This window comes from Pempheris klunzingeri, chromosome 1 (assembly GCF_042242105.1).
Source record: "Pempheris klunzingeri isolate RE-2024b chromosome 1, fPemKlu1.hap1, whole genome shotgun sequence".
In the NCBI taxonomy this organism is placed as follows: Eukaryota; Metazoa; Chordata; class Actinopteri; order Acropomatiformes; family Pempheridae; genus Pempheris; species Pempheris klunzingeri.
Genome location: NC_092012.1, coordinates 4,657,433 through 4,673,973, shown reverse-complemented (window position 1 = coordinate 4,673,973; position 16,541 = coordinate 4,657,433). Strand labels below are relative to the sequence as shown.

At 41.3% G+C, this 16,541-nt stretch overlaps 1 protein-coding gene across 1 annotated transcript in view; it reads right to left on the bottom strand.

Moving 5' to 3' along the window:
* The window catches only part of LOC139201062 (protein kinase C-binding protein NELL1-like), a 216,079-nt gene that overhangs the window by 125,370 nt on the left and 74,168 nt on the right, over positions 1–16,541 (bottom strand). The window contains exons 6-11 of the mRNA XM_070830283.1: positions 14,970–15,042; positions 14,348–14,430; positions 8,388–8,522; positions 6,904–7,006; positions 5,604–5,677; positions 2,052–2,151 (exon numbers count right to left, since the gene is read on the bottom strand). Of these exons, the coding sequence (XP_070686384.1) occupies positions 2,052–2,151; positions 5,604–5,677; positions 6,904–7,006; positions 8,388–8,522; positions 14,348–14,430; positions 14,970–15,042 (568 nt within the window). The remainder of the gene's footprint in view (positions 1–2,051; positions 2,152–5,603; positions 5,678–6,903; positions 7,007–8,387; positions 8,523–14,347; positions 14,431–14,969; positions 15,043–16,541) is intronic.

Below are 16,541 nucleotides of genomic sequence, written 5' to 3'. Positions count from 1 at the left end.
ATAAAGTGCATACAGAAAATGTTTTGTAACAATTGCTGCTTCACAAATAAAATGACGAATAGCCTGCTTCTGCCTGAGCTCTACGAGGAGGTGATAGTGTGACAGGAAAGCGGACTGTGTAGCTCTGTAGTGGGGAAAGCTACACTTTGAGTGTGTGGAGCATATTGAATAGGTGGAGCAATAGTGGAGAAGTAGATTGTGTTGTAGCAGCGGTTTGAGGGGATTCTGCAGATGTTTTGGTTTTCTTTTGACCCATTCTTTCAGTGGCTCTTTGAATGAATTACAACTTGTGAATCCGGGCTGAATGCAGCTGCCATGTAATGAAGCAAGCTACAAGATGTCCATGCTTTGTATCAAGATCACAGGGGTTTTCTTCAGTTTGAGGTAAACTGTGCAGGAGTTACTAGTGCAGCAACAAGGTGCACATGATCCCTCACTGGCTTCCCACTGAACATGTGTCTACAGGAACAACCGGTGCTGCCACTTGGAACTTGCACTGACGGCGTGCCACATTACCAATCCTGCATCGAACTTGAACGAAACCAGAGTGAGATTCTGCACGTGTACCGACGTGTGACGTGGCAGATAGACAGGTGTACTCAGAGTCAGTCGGACAGATGAGGAGGCAGACAGACACATAGACGACTGTTCAGTAAGTATGAGCTGATGTAGCCCATCATGTCCTGTAATGAAAGACTGCACATAAAAGCCCTGAGAGGCACTGAGCCCAGGGAGCCATTAGTGAGGAAAGAGCTGTGTCGGCATTATTCTTCCTCTCACCTACTCCGCCATCTACGGCAGCACCATACACAATGGTGCGTATGTCCATGTAAAAGGAAGCACAAGTGTGCCCTAATAGCAAAGTATACTTCAGCTTCGACCACAGACAACACTAAAAGGTGGTGAAATTGTGTTTGTGATAGCTGGATTTATTTTATTTGGTGTAGAAGTTTTCTATGTCAGTATAACAGAGAGGTATGAACACTCTGTGACAATTGGGTGATTACCAATTTAACAGAGCCAGCGTGACTTTGAGGACTGAACAGTGAGACACAAGTAACTCCAGAGTGGTGGCAAAGTGGAGAAGAGGTCTGGAGGTGGATTGGAAGTAATGACTGGCTGTGAGTTTTGGCGGCCGTGGGTGTGGATGTGTGTGTGAGAGAGAGAGAGAGAGAGAGAGAGAGAGAGAGAGAAGCAAGCAGTGTTGTGGGGAAGAGGTGCTGTGACTCCAATCTTTAATTGTTCGCTCTTACTGTACAAACTCTCCTCTCGCCTACACTTCTCTCCTCTCCGTTGCCCTTTCCTCTACACTCCTTGCTTCCCCTCTCCCCCCTCCTCTTCTTTCCTCTCCTCTCTTCTCTTTACCTTCCCTCTCTTCAGATCATTCTTCTTTACTCTTCTTTCAACATCTAAAATTTTAGTCTTATCATCTCTTTACTTTTCTCCTCTCCTGCCATCCTTCTCTCCTCTCCTTTTCTTTCTTTTCAATATAACAGGCCTTTTCTCCTTACCATCTTCTCACTTACACCCTTACCCTTTCCACTTTCATCCTTCTTCTCTTTTCCTCAGTCTTTTCTTTTACCTTCTTTTCATCTTCCTCTCCTCTGAATATGGTGAGGCTGACGCATGCTGCGTATCTTACCTAAACGAGAGCGCTATTTCCTTAGCTCAGAACCTGTTCCCGGTTTCTTTCATTATGGCTCTATAGCTGACAGCTTCCTACAGTTTGTTTATTCAATGTATTTACTGAATTACCGTTGGCTATTTACCCTGTAGTACCTCCTTGCCAAAGCAGCAGGGTACAGGCAAATTGGCATAGCAGGTGCTCTATAGCAGACAAACCAATCTGCTCTGATAGGTATTCTAGCCAAGAAGCATTCATCGCAAGTGGAAAGGGAGAGAAGCAGAGTTATTGCAGAGGTGCAGCCTGAATCAGCATCCGGCAGGCTGGCTGTGTTTACTTCTCACATCGGCAGGGGATTGGTGCGTGCACATCCAAAGAAAAAGCGATTCATGCAACTGAAAAGAGTGCAGTAGGACGGAAGACATACCTCTGCAAACATTGCAGCACCTGCCATCTGGTAAGATCTGTTCACTGACGGTGCAGTTGAGCTCTGGACAAGTTTCTGTGACTTTCACCATCAGGCCATTCTGGGAGGGCAGGACAGAGGCAAAACATTACAAGTATGCATTAAATGATCGTCACTAGACAATAACACCATTGGGGGAAAGATGGCACGTAATCTGATGTGAGCATCATAAACTTTTCTTGAATGCATCTTAGGTTTTTTAGCATCGTGTGAAGTCACAGGGTAAAGGCTTGGATATAGTGGACATTGATCTAATATTTATATTCTAACCAGTATTTGGAGAAAGTATATCAGGACAAATAAAGTGTGTCAGCTGTTATTCTAGTGTGTCAGTTATGTAGCTAATATACATTTAAGTAAATACAAGTATTGGATCAGAGTGGTTTGCCAGTAGGAACTAAAGTTTAAAATTTAAGGACGTACATCGGGATTAAGGAACAAAATAACCCTCACTGGTATGGGACACCCTCATGGAAACCAGTGAGAAAACAATACTAACACTATCACTCACCGTTAGAATGTCTTTGATGAATATGAAATAATTAAACCTTCATGTTCAACCCAACAAGCCAAATATCATCATATTTATTTATGGTAAATAAATGCTTCCTAAGTTCTCTGACCTGCATGTAGAGCTCAATGGCCTTTGTCAGTGTGAACCTTACAATTCAAAGATCACAAAAGGTGAAGATGACAGCGCTTTTGAAATGTATTAAACAGCGCAGACAGTTAAAAGGACGTTTTCAGAGGTTGAAAAAAGGGTATTTTAGGATATTCCTGACTGAATGAGGCTGCCATGACAACAGAGGAGGTGAAATTTAAAGGCTGTACATGCTGCTCATAGTCACAAAGAGGGCATGAATACAAATCGCAGGTAATATGCAGATATGCGCCACCAAAGAGGGGAAACAAAGGTAGGTAGAATTTGGTGTCAACTTCCCCAGGGCTTTCAGAACAAATAGCAGACAAAGAGCAGCAGCAGCCTGGCTGGTATGTCAGAGCTCCGGTGGCCCCCGCGATGCCTCTCAAGGTGTCAAGTATCGACCCAAAGTTAACATTTCTCCTTCATAACCTTCCTCAATGTTGTGCTATTCTAGAAACCACACTAACCGTTTCCTAGTGTCATCTCTTAATAGAACAGTCGCTTTGCACTGTGGGTATTTAATCTGTCACATCATTTTCTCACTCACTAATGACAACTAGCAAATTAATACTTAATAATCAATCTGTATGTCAGTTCATCTGTTGAAGCTGCACTAACTAATCAGAATTGTTTCCAATTGTTCTTTCCAATGTGAAAGGTGGCGCCTGTAGTGATAACCTATCCCAACGTCGATTCTCATCATTGACACCAAGTTAAGAAAAAAGCACTGATAGAAGAGGCGACTGTGCTGTAAGAACAAACCAACCAGTGCATCATCTCAGATTCACCACAGTTTTAGAGTCGTTATCTCCGAGGAAACAGCAGCAGGGGTCAGCGGGAAATGAACAGGCTAGAACAACAGAGAAAGATCTGTAGTAGTAATTTTAAAAAAAGTAACCCGCCTGCTGTGTTTGGGGCATGTGTGTTTTGAACCAAGTCACTGAAAGACACTGAAAGCACTTTGCAGTGGAGAAGAACACTTGAGATGCTATTTCTCATCTAGAATTAAGAGATGGTTTCCCATTATGAAGAAAAAAAAAAACCTAGTGAGCCTCCCATCTTCCCCCTCCAAGCTGCAATTTTCCCAGCAGTCGATTTTAATTTCACCCCAAATCTAACTTCCTGCAGTGGTGGGAGAACACCAGTAAAGGAACACCTACTGCAATGCTTCAGTTTAACAAGCTTTTTACTGGACAAGCGGGATATTAAAAATAGTGATCTCAAAAGTAACTACTAATCAAGCTGTCAGACAAATGTGGCAGAGGAAAAAAGTACAATGTTTGCCTCTGAGATGGAGTGGAGTGGAGTTGCATTAATGGAAATTAAGTAAGCCCCTCAAATGTGTATTTAAGTGCATAACTTACATGTACTACTACATTCCTATCAGTTATGCCAGTATTTTAATTTTAACTGTGGGGGTGCACAATTTGACCCGGTACCCCGAAGTCCATCGGTGCAAGCAGCACAAGAGGCCACACAGATCTTAAACAAAGTGCCGACGACAGGTTAGGTAATGTGGTGCACCTGATGTTCATGCTGGACGCTGAAATCCAGATATTTTCAAGCTGTCAAGCTGATAAAAAAATCAGCTGCACCCTGACATCTGAAAAGTTATGACAACAAACTGATCGAAGCACTGAAATCAGGCACGGGCTGTAAAAACAACCGCAACAGAAAAACCCCTTCCTTTATTGATTGTCTAATCTCTATATTAAAGCCTGCGTCATGTCGGGAGAATTTGACTGGATTTGATGCATGAATTTTTGGTGACATTTATTAATTTACATTAATGTATGTATTGATTTTAAGTGGCTGAGAGAGTTACTTATCTACAGAAAAGGCACAACACCAATCACCAGTATAGACCTTTAAACACTGGTGTTTTAAACTGCGGACCAGAAGGATTTGTTTAACACATCATCCATAAACAGCTTAAAGTGTCCCTCTCTCCCTCATTCCTCTGGCATATTCTCTCCATGTCAATGCATATATTCATTGTAGCTTTCACCACTCATGCTGTGATGGTGAGAGGACAGAGAGAGGTGGCGTGGAGAAGGGAGGTTACAGTACATATCAGTCCTCAACAGAGACGTTCTTCTAAATTCTTCTGCACGCAACCAAATTCACATATTTAGACACACATGCTGAATCACACCGCTGAGATTAATGAGCCATCATGGACCAAAATGCTGATACTATAAAACCCCTGAAATCCTAAAAAACATGAAACGTTTTGGGCCTTTTTCTAAAAACTAATTGGTCCACAAATTGGACATTTAGCATGTGTTCACATCCAGGAGTAAAGGATGGCTGTAATTGCTTCAAACAAAGCTTACAAACAAAATATAATGATATTTCAAGGTGTCTGAGGGCTAATAATGAGTCTAGGAATTCACTGTGTGGCTCTATGTAAGCAATTACATGCATAAAACGCTAATTTTCTCCTTAAAATAGTGTCTTTAAAGATAAATGGCTTCTCATAGAAGGTGCCTCACCTCTGTTCTATGCTTAACTGGAAAAATGACTTTAATTATAATCTACACAGTGATGAAGCTCCATTTCAAATCAGGCCTTTGTGTTGCTGTGTTCATAAGTTATTCTAATTACCTGGCTATCTCGTCATTAGAGAGGAGAAAAAAGGCAAATTGAACAGATTGGGGGAGGGAAAGAAAACTAATAAGGCCTGCTGGCTAATTGAATAACACAATGTGTAGTCCACCACACACAATCATCATGTTTATGCTGAAGGGGAAGGAGGATGGGATGCTGGATGGGGATCTGATTGCAGACCACCATGTAACGCGGTGTCTAGAGGTCGTGTTCATTTCAGATTGAATGCTGGAAAACGAACTGCGCAATGTAAATGTTACCTTGCATTCCCTGCAGCTCCTGGATAAAAAGCGCTGGCCTTCAGAGAAGATCTGACCCATGTAGGTGCATTTCGCTGTGGATAGAAAAATAGAACGTAAGTGATTCAATAACACCCCATTATAATTCCTCAGCTAATATCAGCAATAGTGAAAACTGCTTTTGAGATGCCTGTGAAGAGAAAAAAAGTTTCCATCCTGAAGTTTTGAATACTTAATTCCAAAGTTGTTCTTGGCTAGTGTGCATAAGCGGAGAGGAAGTGTAACAGCGCATTAAGAATACAACAGAGGAGACCCTTCTGCATATTCCTCTGGCGATAGCAGAAATAGAAAATGAAGCATACGATATGAAGTCCTGCTTTTCTCGTCTCCAGAGTGCAGGACTGAGGAGAGCTCAGTCGCAGCTCTGGAGCGCTGCTCTCTCGATCGTCTGTGCCAGACCTCTGATGTTCATAGGGGAGGAAGAGGAGGAAGAAGGAGCGAGTGGAGGGATGGAGGGAGGTAGAGGAGGACTGGAATTATTCAAAGACGAGCTATACCTCAGGGATTTGGTGTTTTTGCAATATAGAAAGACAGACACAGTTGTCCGTGGGCCTGTGAGTGGTTAACAAATCCCCTGTGTGATTTACACCAGACGTTCCATCCCAGCGTCCATGAAAACCAGGCGACTGTGATCTTTGCTCTCACAGATTGTTTAGTCTGGTTTTGTTCAACATCTGTCGCAAACAGCTCTGTGTGTGTGAAGCAGAGGTCACAAACAGCTTGCAGGTTAACAAGAGCATTGTTAGCCTTCAGGCTGACAAATAAGCATTGTGTGAGCCATGTGTCCCTACGACAGGCAGCTTTACATCCTTGCATGGCCTATTTACAATTATAATGGTGGCAGATATAATCTACCCCTTGAAAACTGCCATCATTTTTTAAACAACGCGTCTTCCATTCCCAACTGAAATAAAAAAAAACAGCAGGCTTCTTATTTCTAACCGGCAACTGTTGAATTTCTCTGGTTTATACAGAAAGTATGAGGCAAAGCAGAGGTATTGAATAGTTGTAGAAGACGTGGTGTAGGCTGAGCAACATGAAGGTTATTCACACATTTTGACCAGTTTAAATCATCATCATCTATTTAAACTTCTCGGCAGAAAATGAGCAGCAGATGTCAGCGGTTAAAGTGACCTGAGTCTATTTGTGTGCTGTGAAAGATATTTTTGGAGATGAGCAGATTTTTCACAGGTTTGCTTGTGAAGATTTTTTTTTTTTTTGCTTCCTGCTTGATCTATATATGCATGCTGCTGATACTTACGTCTGCATTTCTTGCAGCAAGTCCCATCAATGTGTACAGGCAGTGAGTCCTCGGAGCAGTTAGCTGGAGGACAGAAAATCCTGCGACACTCCACCACACCATTCTGTAAGAAATTATATTTTTTTCTTCACTAAAAACTTGCAAACATCAGAAGCAAAAGTCCAATGCTTGTTGTGCATACGGCCAAAATATCCACACTGAGCACATGTCCTGCTTCCATTTATGTCTCATTCATGGATTTATATATATTTATCTAGAAAAAACACCCTCTGTACCCCAAAGGTAAACACATATAACACATCCATGGACGTGTGAATTACAGTACAGCCAAAAACTGTCCAGAATCCCACCTTCAAGAATGCAGTCTGAAACTGAAGGTTATCATAATTTAAGGATAAAGGGAAAGAAAAACAATTATAATGTCATGCAATCAGATAACAGATTTGTCATCGAACCCCGGTTGCCGGATACTGACACCAAGCTGCCTGCTGATAGCAGGTAGTTATTCAGGCCCTGAAGGACTGCCTTCATTTCTGAGGCTGATATCTCTCTCTGCGAACACCTCTTCATTTCATGAGTCATCGGAAATGGTTCCCCCAGGACGCCGCGGTTATCAGTTAATGGCATGTCCACGGGAGGAAATCAGACCAACTTAACTCCACCCTGTGCTTGATGTGCAATGATGCAGCAAGTCTAATTCCCCGGGGCCTGGGATGGCCTGATTCAACAAATTTCAAAGTCTGGCTCCTATGCATGAGTGAAGGCAGGGAGGCTTATTAGAGGGTGCTTATTAGGGGGTGGGCAGGAGGCAGGGAGAGACGAAGCAGGGGCTGGGAAAGAGGGAGGTCTGATGGGAAGGCAAGTTAAAGAAGCTAAGTGTTAAGAGGAGAGTGAAGGAAATCAGGGTTAGTACAACCCTGACTTCCCATTAGAAAAAGGAAAAAAAAAATCTACCCTCAGATCCCGCTGCGATGTAATGTATCATCAATCTGTGCTACTAAAAGTGTTCCAGAGGTTCTCTTGACTGCTGCTTTTTTCCTTTGATTTGAAATGATTTGAAAATGATGAGTCGAAAAAGATGAAGAATCTGCATTTGGTGAGATCATTTCAGCCTGTTTAGAGTCTTAAGTTTGTATATTTCTCTTTAGAAAACATCAAATAGTTTGAATAAAGAAGTGAAACAAGGTGATAGAGACGGTGATACTGTCAGGACTGCTTGGTGGCACAGGGGTTCACAGACCCTGACCTGCAGCTTTCTTGGTTCAGATCTAGCCAGAGACCACCTTATTCCCCATCCCACTCTCTGCTCTTTTCCTCTCACCTTTCTACAATCACCATAAAAGCATGAATCCCCAAATACAATGCAGTGCTGGATTTTTCGATCTTGAAAACATATGCAAGTACTTGATTTAAAAGTAAAGTACTTGTTTTAGTTGAAAGCTGGTGCCTAAGCCTTTGATTGTCAGGATGACAGCGATGCTCACCTTGCATGCACAGTTTCTGCAGTTCTCGGGCTCCACCCACAGCTCCTTATCCCTGTAGACCAGGCCGTTGGCACTGCAGGTCCTCTCGCAGTGACAGCCCTCCAGCTGGGTCAGCCTGGACTCAGCGTAGTTCAACTGAGGACAAGCACAGAATCACCAGAGTCACAAAACTAAATCAAAAGTCTGAGTGTGTGCCCAGGTTAACCCTTTACCCGCCCCCTTGCCCTCTGGCATGCCCTGGACAGTTTTCACAGAGAGCTGCTCCACTGGGAGACTCTCATTAGAAGGACACATAGAATAATAAGTGATCATCATTCAGCTCATGCTCCAACCTCAGGCTATAATCTACTGAGAAATGACAGAGAGGACTGACAGCCCTGGTCCTGCCTCACCCCTCTTTTATTCTTACACACTGATCTTCTCTCGCGTATTTCATGCTCAACACTCCACACTCGTCTCTCAACAGAGGTGATAAGTCTTTGACTGACAATGTGTCACACAGTGGGGCACAGAGGGTGGGGTGCACCAACCAGGATTAACTTTCAGTCACGATTCAACAACCCTGTCTCTCAGAAATGTATAAACTACAATTTTTTTATACCACTAACGTGTAGTAAGTAAGGTTATTGCTGCCTGGTTATGTTGACAGTTTTTCCACCATGGAAGTCATGAGGAGGTCAGGGTGGATGGAGGGCGTACAAAGTAGCAGGACATCCACACTGGAGTTCCCATCCTGAGTCACGTGTGTGGTTTAGGCAACAAAAACACTCTGGAAAGATCTGGTTTAGATTTAAATCATGATTGTGTAAACATCTTTTCAACGTTACTAAACATTTCAATAAAAAGCTTAAGTCGTGCTTTAGGAGCTACAAATGGCTATTGTAGCGTCACAGCAGATATTTAGGGAAAACAAGTGGAATGAACATTTTTGCAATGTTGCAGATGATTTCATTCAAATGATCCCTCATTTTGTTAATAAATAGTATAATTCAAGTGGCATGACATTTCTTTTCAAATGTATTTTCTGTTAAAACTTGATAAATATAATTTCTAGGAGACAGTGTTGGATCATTTCAGCCGCCCTGCTGCTCCACATTTTCTCATTTAAACCTTAATCTCTGTTTGACTTGATTGATGTGACTTAACCGACAGATTTAACCGACAACTGGGGTGAGTTTAAAGACTTGGCCGTATTTTCCAATTTTCACAAAATGAATGAGTTAGCCCCAGGAGAAAAACCAAAGGAAGAAGTAAACCAATCAACTTTTAGGATGTTTTATATGTTAAAACTCAGAAGAAAATGACCTGCTAGCAAACATTAAATTAAATAATAATAATAGCAGGTGGACATATTGGTGATTATATTCTATTTTATGGGCTTTTGTCAGTAATCATTTTGATCTGGGGCTCGTTCATTCTGGGCTATACTGTCATATACTGGTTTCAGTGAAATTGTGCAACACAGGTAGAATTCACTTAAATATGGTTCAGTGATTCAAAAGCAAGTTCATCTCATCTACAATCCTTATGTGATAATTTGATAGAAAACATAGACTGTAGTAGTGGCGGTAGTAGCAAATCATCCAGTCGAGTGTACAATGGATTATTTTGATTGTTTAGCCGCAGAGAAGTTATCAGTAATCTGTCATTTTGCTGATCCAACTCTGTAATGTTGGCAGCAACAACAGTCATGCAGTATGATTGGATAGTTTGTCTCCATACTATCACTCAAAGTAACCGCATACAGAATCACGTAAATCGATAAAAAAATCTGTTTTTCTCTGTTGAAAATCCAACATCCATCAGTGTTCAGTTTGTAGTTATCTATAGTCTACAGACATCCAGACTGTTCCAAGAGGTTCTTTTTCCGTGCAAAATAGCTCACTATATCTATCAAAGCTCACTTATGGGCTTGAGTAGGAGTTGGCTGGTTATACACAAACAGCAATTCATGTATAAATTCTTATATCTATGAAATGGAGGTGTCTGACCCACATATGAACAATCAGAGTCCTGTTTGGAAAAGGTGGGGAGAATTCACAAAGGTCCAATTGATCTGAGAAGCATAGGTCAACTCAGAAATTGTAGGTCCACTTAAGACACTCAAGGTTGCTCTGTCTCCACTCGGTCCGCTCCTCTGAGACCTGCCCAGGCCACAGTGTCAGAGAGAGAGAGGACTCGCCATGAAATGATAGAGGCCTCTCAGTAAAACAGAAAAATACTGGATGTCACTGAGGCTTCTTGCCTTATTTAGAGGAGTCCCGACTGGCAGCTGGAGAGCTATGCGAGTTGTGTAAAGATGTGTCCTGTCAAAGCCCTAAACAAAATGTTTGAAATGCAATTTCAAAAGCTAGGAGGCTGCCTTGAGGCACCACGGAGGAATACCTTTCCTGTACAATGTGAGCATCAAATGGCACGGTGATACTGCACAACGGAGTCAGAGGCTAACAGACATGTAGCTCCTATGGTTGATACATGAGGCTGAGAGACATGACTGAAATAATAAAATAACAGCTGAGGACACAGTCCAAATGAAGCAGGGCAAGGGAAAAGCAATTATTATCATTAATCCTTTTTGTCCTCCCGGATATTTGAGGGCTATGCCGAACATGTATGAGTGAATCTCCATGAAATTCTAGGGGCCGATCAGTCCTGGGCCAACAAGCAATTAATTCAATTTTGTTTGTAATCCAGATCTGGGATGTCTGCCATCAACTAATTATTGTATTTTAGCCGTAACAATGAAACAAACACACACAGTGAAATTTCAAAACCTGATGGTAAGTTTGAAGGCCTTCTAGATGGGTGCATCTTAAAATGTGAGTGATGGTAATGATCTGTTTGGGTGTCTAGCAAGTAGGGGCATCCCTAAATATTGTAATACACATGCTATGAGAAACCAACCCGGAATAACTCCAGACAGCACAGCACTAAGCACACAGAAGGAATTAATGATGACCAGCAAATTTCCATTGTTGAAAATAGGGGAAATTGGCACTAACTTCAGCACACACTGCCAAACTGACGTTCAATTTCCGAAACGGTCGTGCATCTGTACAAGCATTTTAGTGAACTGAAGGGAAATTCGGGTATGATTCAGGCTAACTTTGCCTTACCCATAATCACGCAAAGCCTCCTTCAACTATCCAAACAGGGTTTAGCTTGTTAAAGCCTTAGCATTAATTATAAGTCCAACCCAAAGTCAGCACAGATATTAACCCCATGGATTAGCTATTGAAAGTGCAGGAGGAAACTTGCTGGAGACTCAAACTAGCTATCCTGTAATAACAAACATTTATACAGCTGACACATGGATTCTGAATCCTCTGTTATTACCAAGAACACTGGATGGATTCAAAGCTGCTTTGATGGCTTACACACGAGGGAATCCACCGCGGCAGCAATGGAGACAGAATCCTTAAGTTATGCGTCATTTATTCAGACAGCTAAGCAAAATGTACATCAATGACTTACTTAAAGCTTGCTCTATAAAGACCATGTATCTCCAAAATGCCATCTTTCCATTAACTGCCATTGCGGCGATCCATTTTTGACGTTAAAGGTTAGACTCATTTGTAGCATGAGTGGGAGAATGTATGGAAGATTCGTGGTGCTAAGGGATCAACGAGGATCCTGGAACAGTCATTTTTACAGAGAGATGTTTCTTTTCTTTATTTTAACTGTGTTGAACCGACCCTTTAAAAAGGAAATAATAATACGGAATTGGAAGCCATTTCTACTGCAGTACATTTTTGGCATAGACACTTACTTGTGCCTCCCTCTCACAACACACAGATGTATAATACATGCAAATGCTGCCATGCTAATCCACAAACAGGGTAGTTTATTGTCATCTCACCTCGCCTTGACACCCCCCATCGCACACTCAGGACCACGCAATTATTCACCTCGTGCTAGATTCCTCTTTTCTCTACAGCACACAGGCGGAGAGCCATTTAGTGCTGGAGTTGACTGCATCTTCCCTGCTGTGACTTGTATGAGCAACGAGGTCAGGTGGCAATAGGTCGAGGTGTGCTCGTGTGAAGGAGGAGGCGTTGACACAGCAGTAGGGTAATGTTCTTCATTTCACCCTTATTTAAACTGTAAATTATTCTATAGCTTCCCTGCCCGCTGAGATGTCCTTGCTTCATTCACTCCCACCTGATAGGATTCACTCATGCACCTCGAAGTACACACACACACACACACACAGTCAATCATACACACTTGCACACACATAGCTATGCAGATGTTTAGTCTGATAAATGGTTTAAGCTCTCCCCTAAAGCTACAGGGCAAAATACACGCCGCCCGTTAGCCTCCTGGCATCACGAAGTCGTCGCCATTTCCTGACACCTCTTAACCCTGAATGCATTTTCCATTTGTGTGGCACTGTGTATCTGTGCATATGTACGCTACCCCAAAAAACCTCTCGCAACCTCTGGCACTTCACTGCAGCAGCAAAGTAGAAAAATAAACATTATAGAATAATCAACTTTAACAAGATATACACAGCAGTTATAGGTTGTCCCACCAGTGCGTATACTAATAACGATGCGGCTGCTATTTAAGAATAAAACTATAGTGTGATAAAATGGCACATGTACCCTAATTTCAGTAAGTGAGAGTCAGTATTTAGGTAAGATAATTATGAATTAATTAATTAATTATGAAGTTACTACTTTTGCAAATTCTCAGTATATAAAATCCCATAATCTTTTTCTCTAAAACAGAGAAAAGCAGGAGCTAGGAGTTCAGCCTGCCAAGTCAGACTGTGATTAATCAGGAAAAACATATAAGAAGTGACATCATACACTGATGTTTTCCTCCATCACACGTTTCTGGCCAGATGCCTGGAGTGGATGCACAGAAGTCGCTTTGCTGATTCAAATTCTATGACATTTGATCCTTCCCTGCTTCCTCCCCACCCTCATTTCTTTTACCGATACAATATGTAAGCAAAATAAATCCCCAAGCTTGAGGTTAATGTTTTTAATTGACAGAAAAAGTCTTCTCTTCTTTTGACAAAACAATTGCAGCCGAACGTCTTTGAGGTTCCAGTTCCAGGCAATTGAGAAAACTCAGTCTGCTGGTGAGGGCCAGCTAAAACAGTCAAAAGCTCAAGAACAAGCCAGTAAGCCAAACTTTATTATTTTGTTATTTATAGTGCAGCGTCAAGCTTTACTCCTCTTAACTGTCACTACTTTTATTACATTTTCCCAGGGCTATAATGTATGCATTCACTTTTCCATCCATCCATTGTCTATACGGCTTATCCTTAAGAGTAGCAGGGATTCACGTTTCCATGTATTATAATAACATAACTATATATTAAAGGTGACAAGTGGTCCATTGTTTCATTACTTTAATCTTAAGTGATTGCAAATTGCAAAAAGCAAAAATAATATGAGACCTTCTGGTACCAAGTTAATTGGCTGTTTGCTGTTCTCTCTTACGTGCAGATTAACTTTTGTTTTTTTGTGACTCCTCCACAACAGCATCAAGCTACGCTCACAATAACAACTGACAGAATAATCATATTTTCTAAAGACAGATTAAGGTGTTGTTTTTGTTTCCCAATAATAACTTATAACGTATCTTTTTTAGGCACCGTCTTGTTGAAATTAAACAACAATGAGATACTGACTTTAAAAGGAGAAAGAACAATGAGCTTCAATGAAGCCAGCAACAAAATCAAAGGATTGCTGCTGTCTCCGGCTGTAGTGGAAAAGGAAGTTATTTACTCATTTTCATTTATTTATTTATTTGTATGTTTGTCAGGCTACAGCTGGGGGAGGTATTAGTGGATCTTTTAACTGGAAACTTCTATTTTACAGTTTTTCTTTTATCCGTCAAACATTTATGACACAGATAAAGTAAGTTTCACAGTACATTATTCATTCTCCTCAGTTGTGATACAGTGTGGTGAGTTGGTGGCAGCTGTTTTCTATTGTTCGTACCTTCAGGGTCATCTTGGCCAGTAGCTCCTGAAGGTCCATGATGCCTTGCACCAGGCTCAGGAAATCACTGCAGGTCGGACAGGCTAAACGAAGGAAAAGAAACAGAAGAGAAGGAGAAGAGCAACAAGGGGGAAGTGTTTAGATAGGAGGTAAACATGGTCATGGCTCATGGAAACCAGCAGCAAACAAAAGGGGAGCCTCACATGTCTGTTTACACTTTGTCTCAGGCTTGTGGCTGGTGTTAGTATCAATAATGAAGCGACAAGGTGTTGTTACATGTCTTATTGATCAGTGGCAGAGACAGTGGCACAGCGGTGGCCTTGTGTCTTAATCTGTTTGACAGTAAACAGATGAAGAAACAAGGCACGGGGAGAGGAGGCAACACCGAATTACAGCAAATGAAAATCATTGGAGTAAAGGAAGGAGAAACAAAGGAGGGAGGCTTTGTTTGTGATCAGACTGAGGTCACCACCAGCTGACACACAGTAATGGAAAATGCTATTTTTTTGTTTCTTATTACCCTCAGAATATGTTTAGGACACAATGTAAGTCACAGTCATAGTTATAATTACTGCGGTTAAGGTTAGGACACAATATAAGTCACAGTCATAGTTATACTTACTGCGGTTAAGGTTAGGACACTGTGTAATGTAGCCGTTGGGAGCGAAAATCAACTTCACATCCTGGATGATTCCCTGCAAACACAGAGTGAGCAAAGACACAAAGAGACAATGATTGGAGAGATCATGGAATATCTTTTTAGATATCACGTCTGCAAACATTACAGACAGAGACTTCGTGCCCTATTTTCATGGCAGCGTCAAGGTTTTGGCGAGTGTTACTCTAAGAATAGACGTTTCAGTACCACCTCCGTTTCTGGCACAATGTCGGTCAGCTACCATTTGATTGGCCATTTGTAGACAACACCAAGCTCGGAGAAAAGGCCCATAAATAATATAATAATGCTGAAGATAAACTTAACTGACTAACCTAAATAAACTACGTATTCTCCAAACAGTAGCTGCTTTTAAATTAGAATTTTAAAGTATATAACTTGGGCTATGTGGTTACAGCACAAACGCCAGTAAAGCAGTCTGCATTGATCTATAAATTATAATGAATGATTATTATAGCAGCTGCTTTAAACAGCATGCAAAGTTTATCCTTCAGCTCATTAAATCCCTGCTGGTGATTCTAGAAGTCATTAGTATTCTTCCTATAGGCACCATGAATGTCTTTTATCTATTTACCTAATTTTATGGCAACCCATACAATAGCTGTTGAGATATTTCAGTCTGAACCAGAGTGGTGGAATACCTGACAGAGTGACATTACTGCCTATAGAGCCATGTTTCTAGCTAAAACTATTAGCAGCAGATTGTTATAAGTTGGAAATAGTTTAGCAAAAGTTCTGTAATTGTTTAGAACCGCTGGGTGGAGGAAGTAATTCCAAATTGTTGACAGCGAGATGGTGGATCTTCCAGAGTTAAGGCGATGTTGTTTCTGGAAAAAGTTGCTGTTGAGTTTCCTAAATTATTTTAATGCTGTAAGCAGCAGAGACAAAATTTAATTTAGCTGCATTTAATTGGGCTGGAGGCAGATATCTCAGATTCAGATGTGTCAAAACCTGGAAAAATAAAACCAATACCTGCAGCATGGCCAGACACAACTAGAGGAGTGTTCTCATACTAACAAAAGAGCTAGAGAAGATTCAGAAATGTGTAATTAGCATGTGATCTGCATAAAAACTCACTCAAAAAGTCACAAACAGAGATCCTTTAAAACTTTTTTTGAATTTGCACCAAAAACCTAAACTCAGCCTAATTTCATGCAATCTTAATTTCTGGAAAACGTTAAATCAGCTGACTAACAGCAACCTAAAAAATGTAAATGATAACATCCCTGTGGTTTAGCCAATGCTTCATTCTTGCAAGGACAGCAATTAATTCTACAGTAGGTATGAAAGGGCCTGCGTTTTAGAGATAGTAAGAAAAGAAAAAAAGCCTCAGCAAATGTTTACAAAAATAAATCTATTAGTGTACTATGCATACAGCATCCATTCCTTACTGAGCTGAAGGTAGAGTACTTCACACATAGGCAGAAGTAAATGGCCTATAACCAATACGGTCGTCTCCTTTAGCAGACTGTCTGTCAATCACTCTGAATGACAGGCCATCTCCAGAGGTGCAGGTCC